At 36.6% G+C, this 13,474-nt stretch overlaps 1 protein-coding gene and 2 pseudogenes across 1 annotated transcript in view; all 3 read left to right on the forward strand.

Moving 5' to 3' along the window:
* The window catches only part of ADAM18 (ADAM metallopeptidase domain 18), a 175,872-nt gene that overhangs the window by 26,541 nt on the left and 135,857 nt on the right, over nt 1–13,474 (forward strand). Inside the window, exon 7 of the mRNA XM_045997442.1 lies at nt 5,867–5,932. Coding sequence (XP_045853398.1) covers nt 5,867–5,932 — 66 coding nt within the window. The remainder of the gene's footprint in view (nt 1–5,866; nt 5,933–13,474) is intronic.
* On the forward strand, nt 742–2,423 carry LOC123937348 (annotated as a pseudogene).
* Nucleotides 2,944–3,987, forward strand: LOC123937349 (annotated as a pseudogene).

The raw sequence follows: 13,474 nt of genomic DNA on the forward strand, positions 1-13,474 counted from the left end.
TCATTCATTTTCCTCTCCTGGCTCTAGTTTTTATCAGTGCCCTCAAGACATAAATCTCTTTCCACTTTTTCTAATAGATTAAGGCTTTTGTGTCATAAAGGAAATAGAGAAGTTTGGGTAGTTTCTTCAGTGTCTGATGTTCCTCTGCACCAGCCAACACTATATATTTTTCAATATATGCTCTAATCTTTATTTGAGTAACTTATGGAATTCCTGAAGAAAAAGCCTGTGAGAATCTGTGAAATCAAATATCTTTATGATTCCCAGAGACTTCATAGTTTCATGCTAGCCAAGCTTGGCCCTTAGAAGTTCAGCCAAAATTCCTAATTGGATATTCTTCTTATCAGCTTACATGGTTTTTGGTGTCATCAGAACAAGCTAAGCAAATACTTGATTTCTTGCTCTCCTTGCAGGCACATTTCTCTCTCCGGTCTTAGTTTTTTGATGGGTTAAGTAAAAATCATTAATATGTACTTTGTTCAGGTTACACTCTGTTGTGCAACACTCATTTCTGATCTCTGATCTAAAACCAGATCACTAATACTGCAAACAACTCTAACTACATATATTTGGCAATGTAAATAAAATGGGGCCATTATCTTAAAAACAATGCACTAAAACCCAACCAAGAGGAAATAGACAACCTAAACAGTCCTGTAACCATTAAAAACCACTGAATTTGCCGTATTGGGGCCGGCTGTGGTCAGCATTAAGGGGGCTGTGGGGGTGGTTGTGTCACAGTTTTGCTGCAAATCTAGGTCAGTTCCAGACTAGCTAGGGCATACAGAAAAATGGAGTATATGGCAGAATCCACCGACCGCACCCCTGGACACATCTTATGCTGTGAGTGTGGTGTCCCGATTAGTCCAAATCCTGCCAGTATTTGCGTGGCCTGTTTACGAAGTAAAGTTGACATCAGCCAAGGCATTCCGAAACAGGTCTCTCTATCTTTCTGCAAGCAATGTCAAAGGTATTTCCAGCCACCTGCAACTTGGATACAGTGTGCGTTAGAATCCAGGGAACTTCTTGCATTGTGTTTGAAAAGAATCAGAGCCCCTCTGAGTAAGGTTCGACTTGTAGATGCAGGTTTTGTTTGGACTGAGCCCCATTCTAAGAGACTTAAAGTTAAACTGACTATTCAGAAAGAGGTGATGAATGGTGCTATCCTTCAGCAAGTGTTTGTGGTAGATTATGTTGTTCAGCCTCAAATGTGTGGAGATTGCCATAGAGTAGAAGCCAAGGATTTCTGGAAGGCTGTGGTTCAAGTGCGGCAAAAGACTTTGCACAAAAAAACTTTCTACTATCTGGAACAGTTGATTTTGAAATATGGAATGCATCAGAATACACTTCGTATCAAAGAGATTCATGATGGTCTGGATTTCTACTATTCCTCAAAACAGCATGCTCAGAAAATGGTAGAATTTCTTCAGTGTACAGTTCTGTGTAGAAACAAAGCCTCACAGAGATTGATCTCTCAGGATATCCATAGTAACACATACAATTACAAAAGCACCTTTTCTGTGGAAATTGTTCCAATATGCAAGGATAACGTTGTTTGTCTGTCTCCAAAACTGGCACAAAGCCTGGGAAATATGAACCAGATTTGTGTGTGTATTCGAGTAACCAGTGCCATCCATCTCATTGATCCAAATACCCTACAAGTTGCGGATATTGATGGAAGCACTTTCTGGAGTCACCCTTTCAATAGTTTATGCCATCCCAAACAGCTAGAGTTTATTGTGATGGAATGCAGCATAGTCCGAGATCTAAAACGCAGTGCAGGTGCTGGAATGATATCAAAAAAGTATATCCTCGGGGAAGTCTGGGTACAGAAAACTTCTGAAATGAATACAGATAAACAGTATTTTTGTCGCACTCATTTGGGACATCTTCTAAATCCTGGAGACCTGGTATTGGGGTTTGATTTGGCCAACTGTAACTTAAATGATGAGCATGTCAACAAAATGAACTCAGATAGAGTCCCAGATGTGGTATTAATCAAGAAGAATTATGACCGTACCAAACGTCAGCGTCACAGAAACTGGAAACTGAAAGAACTTGCAAGAGATAGAGAAAACATGGATACAGATGATGAAAGGCAATACCAAGATTTCCTTGAAGATCTTGAAAAAGATGAGGCAATTAGAAAAAACGTAAACATTTATAGAGATTCAACCATTCCTGTAGAAGTGACACAGCTGATGAAGGAGCCCCTCGGATTAGTCTGGCTGAGATGCTTGAAGACCTCCACATTTCCCAAGATGCTACTGGTGAAGAAGGTGAATCGATGATGACACAATGAGATTGTGCTGTAGATGATTTCCATATCTCTACGCTCAGGATGTTGGACGAAATAACTCTTATGGCTCCTTCCATATTAAGAAAGGAGAAATTTAGTTTTAAAACTTGAATAAACTTGAATAAACAGGAAAAAAAAAACCACTGAATTTTCAGTGAAAAATCTCTCAAACACAAAATCTCTCTGGTGTAGATGGTTTTATGTAAAGTTTATAATACCTGTTAACAGAAGATAAAAAGCCAATTCTGTACAATTTCTCCAACAAAAATGAGGAGGAGTGAACACTTTACAACTAACTCTATGAGGACAATACTGTCCTGATACAAAACTCTATACAGGCAGTATAAAACAAACAAGCCCATTGACCACATGAATATAGATGTAAAAATTCTGCTTAAAATACTGGCAAAAGTAATTGAGTAATTTATTAAAAAGATTGCATACCTGATTAAGCATTGTTTATCCAGCAATGGAGGTCTGGTTCAATATCTGAAAATATACCAAAAAGGTACACAATCTTCTCAATACAGAAATATAGGACAAAATTCAATTCAAAATTCATTTGTTATATAAAGTCTTGGTGATGTTGGCAACTTGTACTTGTTGTAATGATAAAAAATAATCCTATAAAAGTGGATATTGGTCTCTGGTCCACGCCATTCGACAGACAGTTGCATCTTCCAGAGCAGTGCCAGCCGTCATGGAGAGACATGATGGTGAAGGTCAGAGTGAATGGATTTGGCCATATTGGGTGCCTGGTCACCAGGGCTGCTTTTAACTCTGGCAAAGTGGATAGTGTGGCCATCAATGACACCTTCATTGACCTCAGCTACCTGGTCTACATGTTCCAGTATGATTCCACCCGTGGCAAATTCCACAACACAACCAAGGCAGAGAATGGGACACTTGTCATCAATGCAAATTCCATCTCCATTTTCCAGGAGCAAGATCCTGCCAATATCAAATGATGTGATGCTGGTGCTGAGTATGTTGTGATCTTCACCACCATAGAAAAGTCTGGCACTTATTTGCAGGGTGGGGCCAAGAAAGTCATCATCTCTCATTCTTCTGCTGATGCCATTTTCATGATGAATGTGAACCATGAGAAATATGACAACTCCCTCAAAATTGTCAGCAATGCCTCCTGCACCACCAGCTGCTTGGTTCCTCTGGCCAAGGTCATCTATGACAACTTTGATATTGTGGAGGGACTCTGACCACTATCCATGCTATCACTACCACCAAGAAGACCATGCATCGTCCCTCTGGGAAGCCTTGGAGTGACGGCCATGGAGCTGCCTAGAACATAACCCCTGCTTCCACTGACATTGCCAAGTCTATTAGCAAGGCCATCCCTGAGCTGAATGGGAGGCTCACTGGCATGGACTTCCATGTCCCCACCCACAACATGTCTGTCATGGATCTGACCTGCCACCTGGCAAATACAATGACATCAAGAAGGTGGTGAAGCAGGGATCAGAGGGCTCCTTCAAGGTTTTTCTGGGATACAATGAGGACCGTATTGTCTCCTTCAATTTTAACAGTGACACTCACTCTTCTACCTTGGATATTGGAGCTGGCATTGCCCTCAATGACCATTTGTTAAACTCATTTTCTGGTATGACAATGAATTTTGCTACAGCAACTAGCTGATAGACCTTGTGGTCCACATGGTCTCCAAGGAGTAAGAGCCTGCTGGCCCATCAGCCCCAGTGACAGCAAGAAGAGAGAGGCCCCCAGTTGCTGGGGAGTCTCTGCCCCAACTTATCCCCCAAAACACTTAGACTCTCCCAACCTCCACAGTTTTCACCCCAGGCCCCCAGAAGAAGTTTAGGGGACTGGGGAGCCCTCCTTGTCATGTATCATCAATAAATTATACTGTACTCAGCCAAAAAAATTTAAAACACATATAACAAATATAATACATAATGAAGAAAGACAGAGTACTTTTCTGTTAAGATTTGGTATAAGGCAAGAATGTGCACTCTCTCCAACCTTATTTAATGCTGTTGGATTTCTAGACAGAATAATAAAGCAATAAAAGGCATACAGATGAGAAAAGGAAACATAAGAATGTCTTTATGTGCAGATGACATAATTATCTGCTTAGAAACCTCATGAAATATAGAAAATACCTGCTGGAACTAAGTGAAATCAACAAACTCACAGAATACATGATCAAGATAAAAAATCAACCATTTATACATATTAGCAATGAATATGTGGAAACTATAGAGAAAATGTATGACGTTTTCAATCACTGAAAGAATAAAATGGTATCTTAGTTTAGGCTGTTACAACAAATTACTGTAGACTAGTGGCTTAAGCAACAAATATTTATTTCTCACAGTTCTGGATACTAGAAGTCCAAAATCAGGATGTGAGCATGTTCAGATTTTTGGTGAATGTCTTCTTCCTGGTAAATAGAGGACTTCTTCTTGCTGTATCCTCATTTGGTAGAGAGAGAGAGCTAGCTAGCTCTCAGTCCTTTCTTATAAGGGCACTAATCCCATTCATGAGGGCTCTAGCCTCATGACCTAATTACCTTCCAAACCCAAATGTAATTACATTGGGAGTGTTTCAACATATGAATTTGGGGGGTGGGGACACAGACATTGCAGGTACGTATATAGCAAAACATGTGCAGATTTTATATATTGAAAAGTACAAAATGCTGATGTAATAAATCAAAGAAGACATCAATAAACGAAGAGACATACTATAGATTGGAAGACTCAGCATAATAAATATTCCATTTTTCTCCAAATGAGTGTATAGGTTTAACATAATTCCTCCAAAATCTTAGCAATTATTTTTATAGCTACATATAAACTTGGTCTAAAAAGTATATGGAAAGTCCAAGAAACTTGGATCAAGGAAGAAATATAAAAATTTTTTTGAAATAGGTAAAATGGAATTTCAGTGTCTTAGAAATACAGCTCCTATAAAATTACCATTATAGTGTTGTGATATAATAAATTGATGATATATAGCTGATTGACTCAAAACAATCAAGAATTATTACATCATACCAAATGGAACATACAGTCTATACTCTGAGACTACAGAATTATTTCTAATATTGTGTATTTTGTTTTTTGTGTACCCATATGTTTAATAGCACAAAATATGCTATTTGCCCAAATTTCTGTGTATACTATGAATTCTCAAATATTTATATTTTTCTGTGAATGAATTAAAGATTTCAGTGCACCATGGTTGGTGTTTCCATAATCTTTAGGAGGACAGTGTGTGAAGTATTTTCCAATATGAATTGGTAATGTAGGTTTATCATGAGATAAAGACATCAGAATGGTTTCTTTATATTCACTTTTTCATTCAGTATTAGTAGAGAGTATCTAAACTCTTATGTTATTCCAGCAAGCTCACTCAGACTCTTTTAAACCTGGAATATGTTTTCAAGTGAAATTTTCTGATTTGTAATTAATTTTTATATTTAATTCCTTATGAATCTTTTTATGGGTTCCCTTTCTATATATGTTACTCTTTGTGCTTAACATTTTCAATACATACTAACATTTGATAAATCCCTTTTTTTCCTTTCAGGAAACAACTTTTTCAAAACTATTACCCCAATACCTAGAAATGCACATTATAGTGGAAAAAGCTTTGGTAAGTCAAACTTTTCCTTCCCTTCTTCCCTCTCCCATTCCTTTTTTTTTTCCTCTTCTCTTTCTTTCTTTGAACTCAAAGAAATATGTTTTTTCTTAACTTCAAAAGCATAATGTAATTTTTAAACTATTTCCAAATAAAGATATTTTATTTTAGTTGTTACTCAGTTATGACTCAAAGCCCAAACTAACCTAGAATGCCCAACATTATCCCCCCAGCCCCCAAGCTCAGCATAGCTCAGTCTCTCTTTGACCTCACTTTCTAGCAGCCCTGAGCTTCCCTTAATCTGCTCTAATCTCTGATCACATCACTGTTTAAAGCATGCCAGATAATTACCATACTAATTTACTTAATGTTTTCTAACTTTATTGGGAAATAATTAACAAATATAATAGTGTAAATATAAAGTGTAAAATGTGATGATTGATAACCATTGTGGATTGATTGCCACGACAGATAATTAACACATCTCTTACTTCACATAGTTAACTTTGGTTTTGTAAATAGGTTTTCTTCTTTTTTATGACTAATATTCCATTTTGTGTGTGTGTCTCTGTGTGTGTGTGTACATACAATAATCACATTTTTCTATCCATTCATCTATTGATGACATTTAGGTAATTTCCATATTTAATCTGTTATGAATAATGCTGCATTGAACATGAGAATGCAGATATCTCTGAGATACTGATTTTGTTTCCTCAGTATATATACCCTGAAATGAAATTGCTGGATAAAATTGTAATTTTATTTTTTTCATTTTTTGGTAGTTTTATTTTTAACTGTTAAGGAGCCATCATACTGCTTTCCATAATGGCTGTACCAATTTACATTCTCACCAACAGTGTAGAAGGATTTCCTATTCTTGACATCTTTGCCAACATTTGCAATCTCTTGTCTTTTGGATAATAGATATTCCAACAAGTGTATGGTGCTATCTCATTGTGGTTTTGATTTGCATTACCTTGATGAATAGTGATGTTGAACACCTTTTCATGTACCTGTTGATCATTTGTATGTCTTTTAAAAAAATCCATTTGGTATACATAATTTCTTTTGAATATCTACCTAGGAGTGAAATCCTTTTGTCATAGGGTTAGTATATGTTATTTTAGGAGATATTGAGAGTTTTCAAAAAATATTATTAATAATTTGTTCTCCCATCAACAATGTATGAAAGATCCAAGTGTTCCATATCCCCATGAAAAATTGGTATTGATAGTCTCCTTAAATTTTAGCTATTCTGATATATGTATAATGAGATCATATTGTGGTTTTTATTAGCATTTACCTGATGATTAAAAAGAGTTGCAAAACATTTGATACTGTTCTAGACTATTTGGATACTCTCTTTAAGAGAATATGTATGTGTTTTCCATTTTATTTATTTATTTATTTTATTTGAGAAAGAGAGGGAGTATATGAGCAGGGGAAGAAGCAGAGAGAGAGAGACTCTTGAAATAGATTCCCTGCTGAATGTGGAGCCCAACATGGGTCTCTATCCCACAACCCATGAGATTATGACCTGAACCTAAACCAATAGCTGGACACTTAACCAGCTGAGTGACCTAGGCACTCCTCATTTTAACGTTTTTATTAATGTTTTGTGGGATTTTATATATTTTGAGTATGAATATTTTGTCAGGTGGTTTATTGGGGATATCTTCTCCCAGGTTGAGGCTTGTTTTTTTACTCTCCTAATGGTGTCTTTTGATGGGCATATTTCTTAATTTTTGTGAAAGAATTATTCTAAATTTACACACACACACACACACACACACACAAATACAACTGTGATTTTGATTTGGGAATTACATTGAATGCTTATATCACTTTGGAGAGAATTGTCATCTTAACAGTATTGAGTCTTCCAATCTAATACACACAAACCTTTACATTTTTCTGTTATTGTTAATACCTTTCACCAGTATTCTGTTGTTGTCTGGAACAACCTTTTTATTTTTATTGTTATGCATTTAATGGTCTATAATAATTATTTTACATTAACATTTCAATTTTTCTTGCTAGCTTATGGAAATACATGTATTCTCCTTATATTCTGTGATCATGCCTAATTCAATTGTTAATTCTTTTGAAATTTTTTTAGTTTCTTATACGAACAATGATACTTTTTAAAAAATTATTTTTATTAACATATAATGTATTATTTGTCCCAGGGGTACAGGTCTGTGAATCATCAGGCTTACACATTTCACAGAACTCACCATAGCCCAAACCCTCCCCAATGTCCATAACCTAACCACCCTATCCTTACCCCCCACCCCGGCAACCCTCAGTTTTGTTTTATGAGATTAAGCGTCTTATGGTTTGTCTCCCTCCCAATACCATTTGGTTTCATTTTTTCCTTCCCTACCCCCCTCAACCCACTGCCCTGCCTATCAAATTCCTCATATCAGAGAGATTATATGATAATTATCTTTCTCTGATTGACTTATTTTGCTCAGCATAATACCTTCTAGTTCCATCCACTTTGCAAATGGCAAGATTTCATTTTTGATGGCTGCATAGTATTCCATTGTATATATATACTACTTATTCTTCATTCATCTGTTGATGGACATCTAGGTTCTTTCCATAGTTTGGCTAGTGTGGACATTGCTGCTATAAACACATGGGTGTGTGTGCCCCTTCCAGTCACTACATTTGAACAATGATGCTTTTAATTTCTCTTTTCTGATCTTAGATTTCCTTTTCTAACTTTTGGGTTTTATTTATTTTTATTTATTTATTTACTTCTTTACTTGTACTTCCTTTTCTTGCTTTATTGTCTTAGCTTGGCTCTCTAATATATAATACATATGAATGTATTGTGTATATTCCTAACTCCTCCCCCACCTTATAGAGTAACTATTTTATATACTCCTTAATCAGATTTTACTCATATTTACAAATCATGGATTTTTTTTAACTTGATATTCTGTTTAGGATTTTAGGGTTCATACTTAGGAAATAATAATATGTAATGTCCTTCCTTATGTTTTATTTCATTATATTAAGCTTATTCAAGTCTCATAAAGTGAGTTATAATATTTTATTCAGAATTTATACATTATAAGTTTGAGCTCTTCCATATATATTTGGAAGCATTCACATCTGAAGCCAAAGAGATCTTCAGCTTTCTTAAGGGAATATTTTTAAGTACTGATTTAATTGCTTCAGTGTGTATAAAGAAGTTTAGATTTCTTTATTTTGTTTCACTTTCTGTAAGTTAGGTTTTTAAAGAATTTTTTATATCATTTAAGTTTTCAAAATTGTTGAAATACATTTATTGAAAATACCTTCTTTTTATCTTTAAAAAATTGGTAACGTAGTAGTGATATCACCATTTCTATTGCTCACCATTGCTATCAGTGATCTCTTTTCACTCTTAAGTTTTTTAATGAAATCATCAAATATAAAAATTAATATTCCTACAAAACCATTTACTAGTCTATAGATTTTGTTTGAATTTTGATAGTTACCCCATAAATGTTGTTTTTCTTGTCCAGCCTCCAATCTAGGATCCTACACTCCATTGAGTTGTCATGTCTTTATTCTCTTCTGATATGTTATGGTATTATGGTCTTTCTGTGTGTTTCCTATACTTTGAAATATTTCTTGTCTTTCCTGATACCTTTCTTGTATTGGAGAATACTTTCCAGTTACCTTGCTGAATATACCTCAATATCTAAGCAGAAAATCAAAAAGGAAACGATGGCTTTGAATGACCACACTGAACCAGGTGGACTTAGCAGATATCTTCAGAACATTTCATCCTCAAATAGCAGAATATACATTGTTCTTCAGGGCACATGGCACATTCTCCAGAATAGATCTGGATCACAAATCAGGTTTCAAGTGGTACAAACATCGAGATCATACCATGCATATTTTCAGACCACAGTGCTATAAAACTACTAGTCAACTACAAGAAAAAATTTGGAAAGACTACAAATAGATGGAGGTTAAAGGACATCCTCCTGAAGAATGAGTGGGTTAACCAGGAAATTAAAGAAAAAATTAAGAAATACATGGAAGCAAATGGAAATGAAAACACAACAGTCTGAAACTTTTAGGATACAGCAAAAGCAGTCAAAAGAGGGAGGAATATAGCAATACAGCCTTTCCTTAAAAAACAAGAACAGTCTCAAATATACAATCTAACCTACACCTAAAGGAACATGAAAAGAATAACAAATAAATCCAAAGTCAGCTGAAGGAGGGTAATAATAAAGAATAGAGCAGAAGTCAATGATATGTAAACAAACAAAGTCCAGAATGGATCAGTAATCTAGGAGCTGGTTCTTGAAGTAATTAATAAAATTGATAAACCTCTAGTCAGATTTATCAAAAAGAAAATAGAAAGGAAGGGCCCAAATAAATAAAATCATGAATGAAAGGGGAGAGATCACAACGAACAACAAAGAAATACAATCATAAGAGCATATTGTGAAAAATCTTCCAAAAATTGTATAATTGGAAAGAAATAGGTAAGTTACTATAAATATATAAATTACCAAAATTGAAACAGGATGAAAAGAAAATTTGAACAGTTGCATAACCAGCAAAGAAATTAAAAGAGTAATCAAAAATATCCCAACAGGGTCCAGGGCCAGATGGCCTCCCAGCAGAATTCTGCCAAACATTTAAAGAAACATTAATACCTATTGTTCAGAAGCTGTTTCAAAAGTGGAAATGGAAGGAAAACTTCCAAATTCATCTTATGAAACCAGCATTTCCTTGATCCCCAAATCAGACAATGACCTGCAACAAAAAGAATTACAGACCAATATCCCTGATGAAACAGATGCCAAAATTCTCCTCAAGATACTAGCTAATAGGATCCAACAGTACATTTAAAGGATAATTCACCATGACAAAATGGGATTTATTCCTGGGCTCCAAGCATGGTTCAACATCCAGAAATCAATCAATCTGATATACCACATTAATTAAAGAAAGGACAAGAACCATATGATTCTCTCAATAGATGCAGAAAAAGCATTTCACAAAATACAGCATCTTTTTTGATAAAAACTCTCTGCAGTATTGTTATAGAGAAAACACACCTCAATATCACAAAAAGCACATATGATGAGCTAATATCATCCCCAATAGGGGAAAACTGAGAGCTTTTCCTCTGTGGTCAGGACTAAGACAGAGATGTCCACTGTCACCTTTGTTTTTTAACATGTACTGGAACTATGCTCCAGTTGCCTCAGCAACCAGACAACAGAAGGACATAAAATGTATCCAAATCATCAAGGAAGAAATCAAATTTTCACTATTTGCAGAGGACATGATACTCTCTGTAGAAAACCCAGAAGACACCACCAAATATTTGCTGGAACTGATACACAAATTCGATATAGTTACAGGCTACAAAATTAGCACACAGAAGTATGTTGCATTTCTATACACTAATAATGAAGCAGCAGAAAGAGAAATCAAGGAATCAATTCCATTTACAATTGCGTCAAAAACCATAAAATAGCTAGGAATAAATGTAACTAAAGAGAGAAAAGATCTGTACTCTGAAAACTGTAGAACACTTATGAAAGATATTGAAGAGGAATGGGAAAACACTCCATGCTCATGGATTGGAAGAACAAATATTGTTAAAACTTCTATACTACCCAAAACTATCTATACATTTATTACAATCAGCATCAAAACACCACCAGAGCAAATAATCCTAAAATATAGGTGGAACCACAAAAGACCCTCAATAGACAAAGCATACTTCAAAAAGAAAAGCAGAGCTGTAGGCACCACAATTCCTCATTTCAAAGTATAATAACAAAGCTCTAGTCATCAAGACAGTATGATACTGGCACAGAAATAGACACATAGATGAATGGAACAGAATAGAAAACCCAGAAATATATCCTCAATGCTATAGTGAACTAATCATTCAACAAATCAGTAAAGAATATTCTATCAAAAAAAGATAGTCTCAAAGATACACTTTGGGAGGGAGTCAAGATGGCGGGGAAGTAGGAGGAGGCGCCATTACAACCTGTACCCTAAAGTGAGGTGATTACCTACCAAAGAACTCCAATCACCCATGAAATTAGCCTGAGATCAGAATTATACACATCTGGATCTCTATAGCAGCAGAAGACACCAGTGGCAGGTAAAGCAGAGTGGGAGTGTCAGACTGATATTGGAAGATAAACAAAAGGGGGAGGGAGCCACCAGAGGTGACCCATTGGAAAGTAATACCCCAATACGAGAGTGCCCTGCGTCTGGGGCCAGCATTAACTTGGAGTCTGGTTGAAAGCACTCAAAAAAAAAAAAAAAAAAAAACCACACACACAAAAAAGAGCAAAGGATCACAGCGGGAAATAGTGGGCATCGAGGAGGTTAGGGACAGGGGCCTAAGTCCCTGGACCCAAGACAGCCTCCCCTATCGCTGAGCCAGAGAGAGTCCGGCAGAGAAATCAGGTCTTGGTCCCCGAGCCACCAGTGCGCCTGAGCCACCAGCGCACCAGAGAACGAGTGGGGTCCGGCTCCTGTGAGGGGCCTGGCCAAACGGCAATCCTGAAACGTGCACGTCCCACACCCTCCCCTGGGAGAGGTGCTCATAGGTGCTAGCCTGGAGCTCTGGCATCCGGAAAAACCAGACATTCCCAGCCCGGGACAGCGGGAAAATCTCAGTGTGTGATCACTGATTGGAACCTCTCTGGCAGTCTGGAGCTGCCCAGACAGCCGCCGCTGCCCTAGTATTGGGTAGAACGGGGAGATCCTGCATCCCCAGGGACCGTGACTCAGAACCGACTCTGCCAGCAGCTCTGCAGAACATTCTGAGGCTTCTCTCTGAGAGGGAGGTCGGGGTGCAGTTTGCTCTCCTCTAAACTTCCAAAAACCATCAAAAGCTGTCAAGGCAAGAGAAAACTGATGAAAGAACATAAAACCCTCCAGAGAACAAAAGCCTGAAAAAAACGATAACCTCAGAGCCCACCCCCTTGAGGGGGGGTGGGAGGACTTAACTCAGGGAACATCATTGTCTGAAAACCCATGTGGCAGGCCCCTCCCCCAGAAAACCAACCAAGAAAGAAGAAAAAAAAAAAAAAAGAAAAGAAGACTACAAGAGAACAACCACCACTACTTCATAAATGCAACTTTTATTTTTAACCCTTTACCAATATTCTGGTTTTTTTTTTTATACATACAGATAATTTTTTAACCTATTTACCATTACACTGAGATGTCCAGTACATCAAATTCCTTAATAACCTTCTAATCTGAACTTTTTGATACATACACCCGTGTTTTTCTTTTGCTTTTCTATTTTTTAAATTTTTTAAATTTTAACTTCGTTTAGTCTAGTTTATTCTTTTTTAATTTTTATTTTCTAATATACATATAGAGTTAAACTGCAAGGTAATCCCCTTTCCACAATCAATGCTACCCCTATAAGCAAACCAATTTTTTTAATATTTTATTTATTTGACAGAGAGAAATCACAACTAGGCAGAGAGGCAGGCAGAGAGAGAGGAGGAAGCAGGCTCCCTGCTGAGCAGAGAGCCCGATGTGGGG

Source organism: Meles meles, chromosome 2 (assembly GCF_922984935.1).
Source record: "Meles meles chromosome 2, mMelMel3.1 paternal haplotype, whole genome shotgun sequence".
In the NCBI taxonomy this organism is placed as follows: domain Eukaryota; kingdom Metazoa; phylum Chordata; class Mammalia; order Carnivora; family Mustelidae; genus Meles; species Meles meles.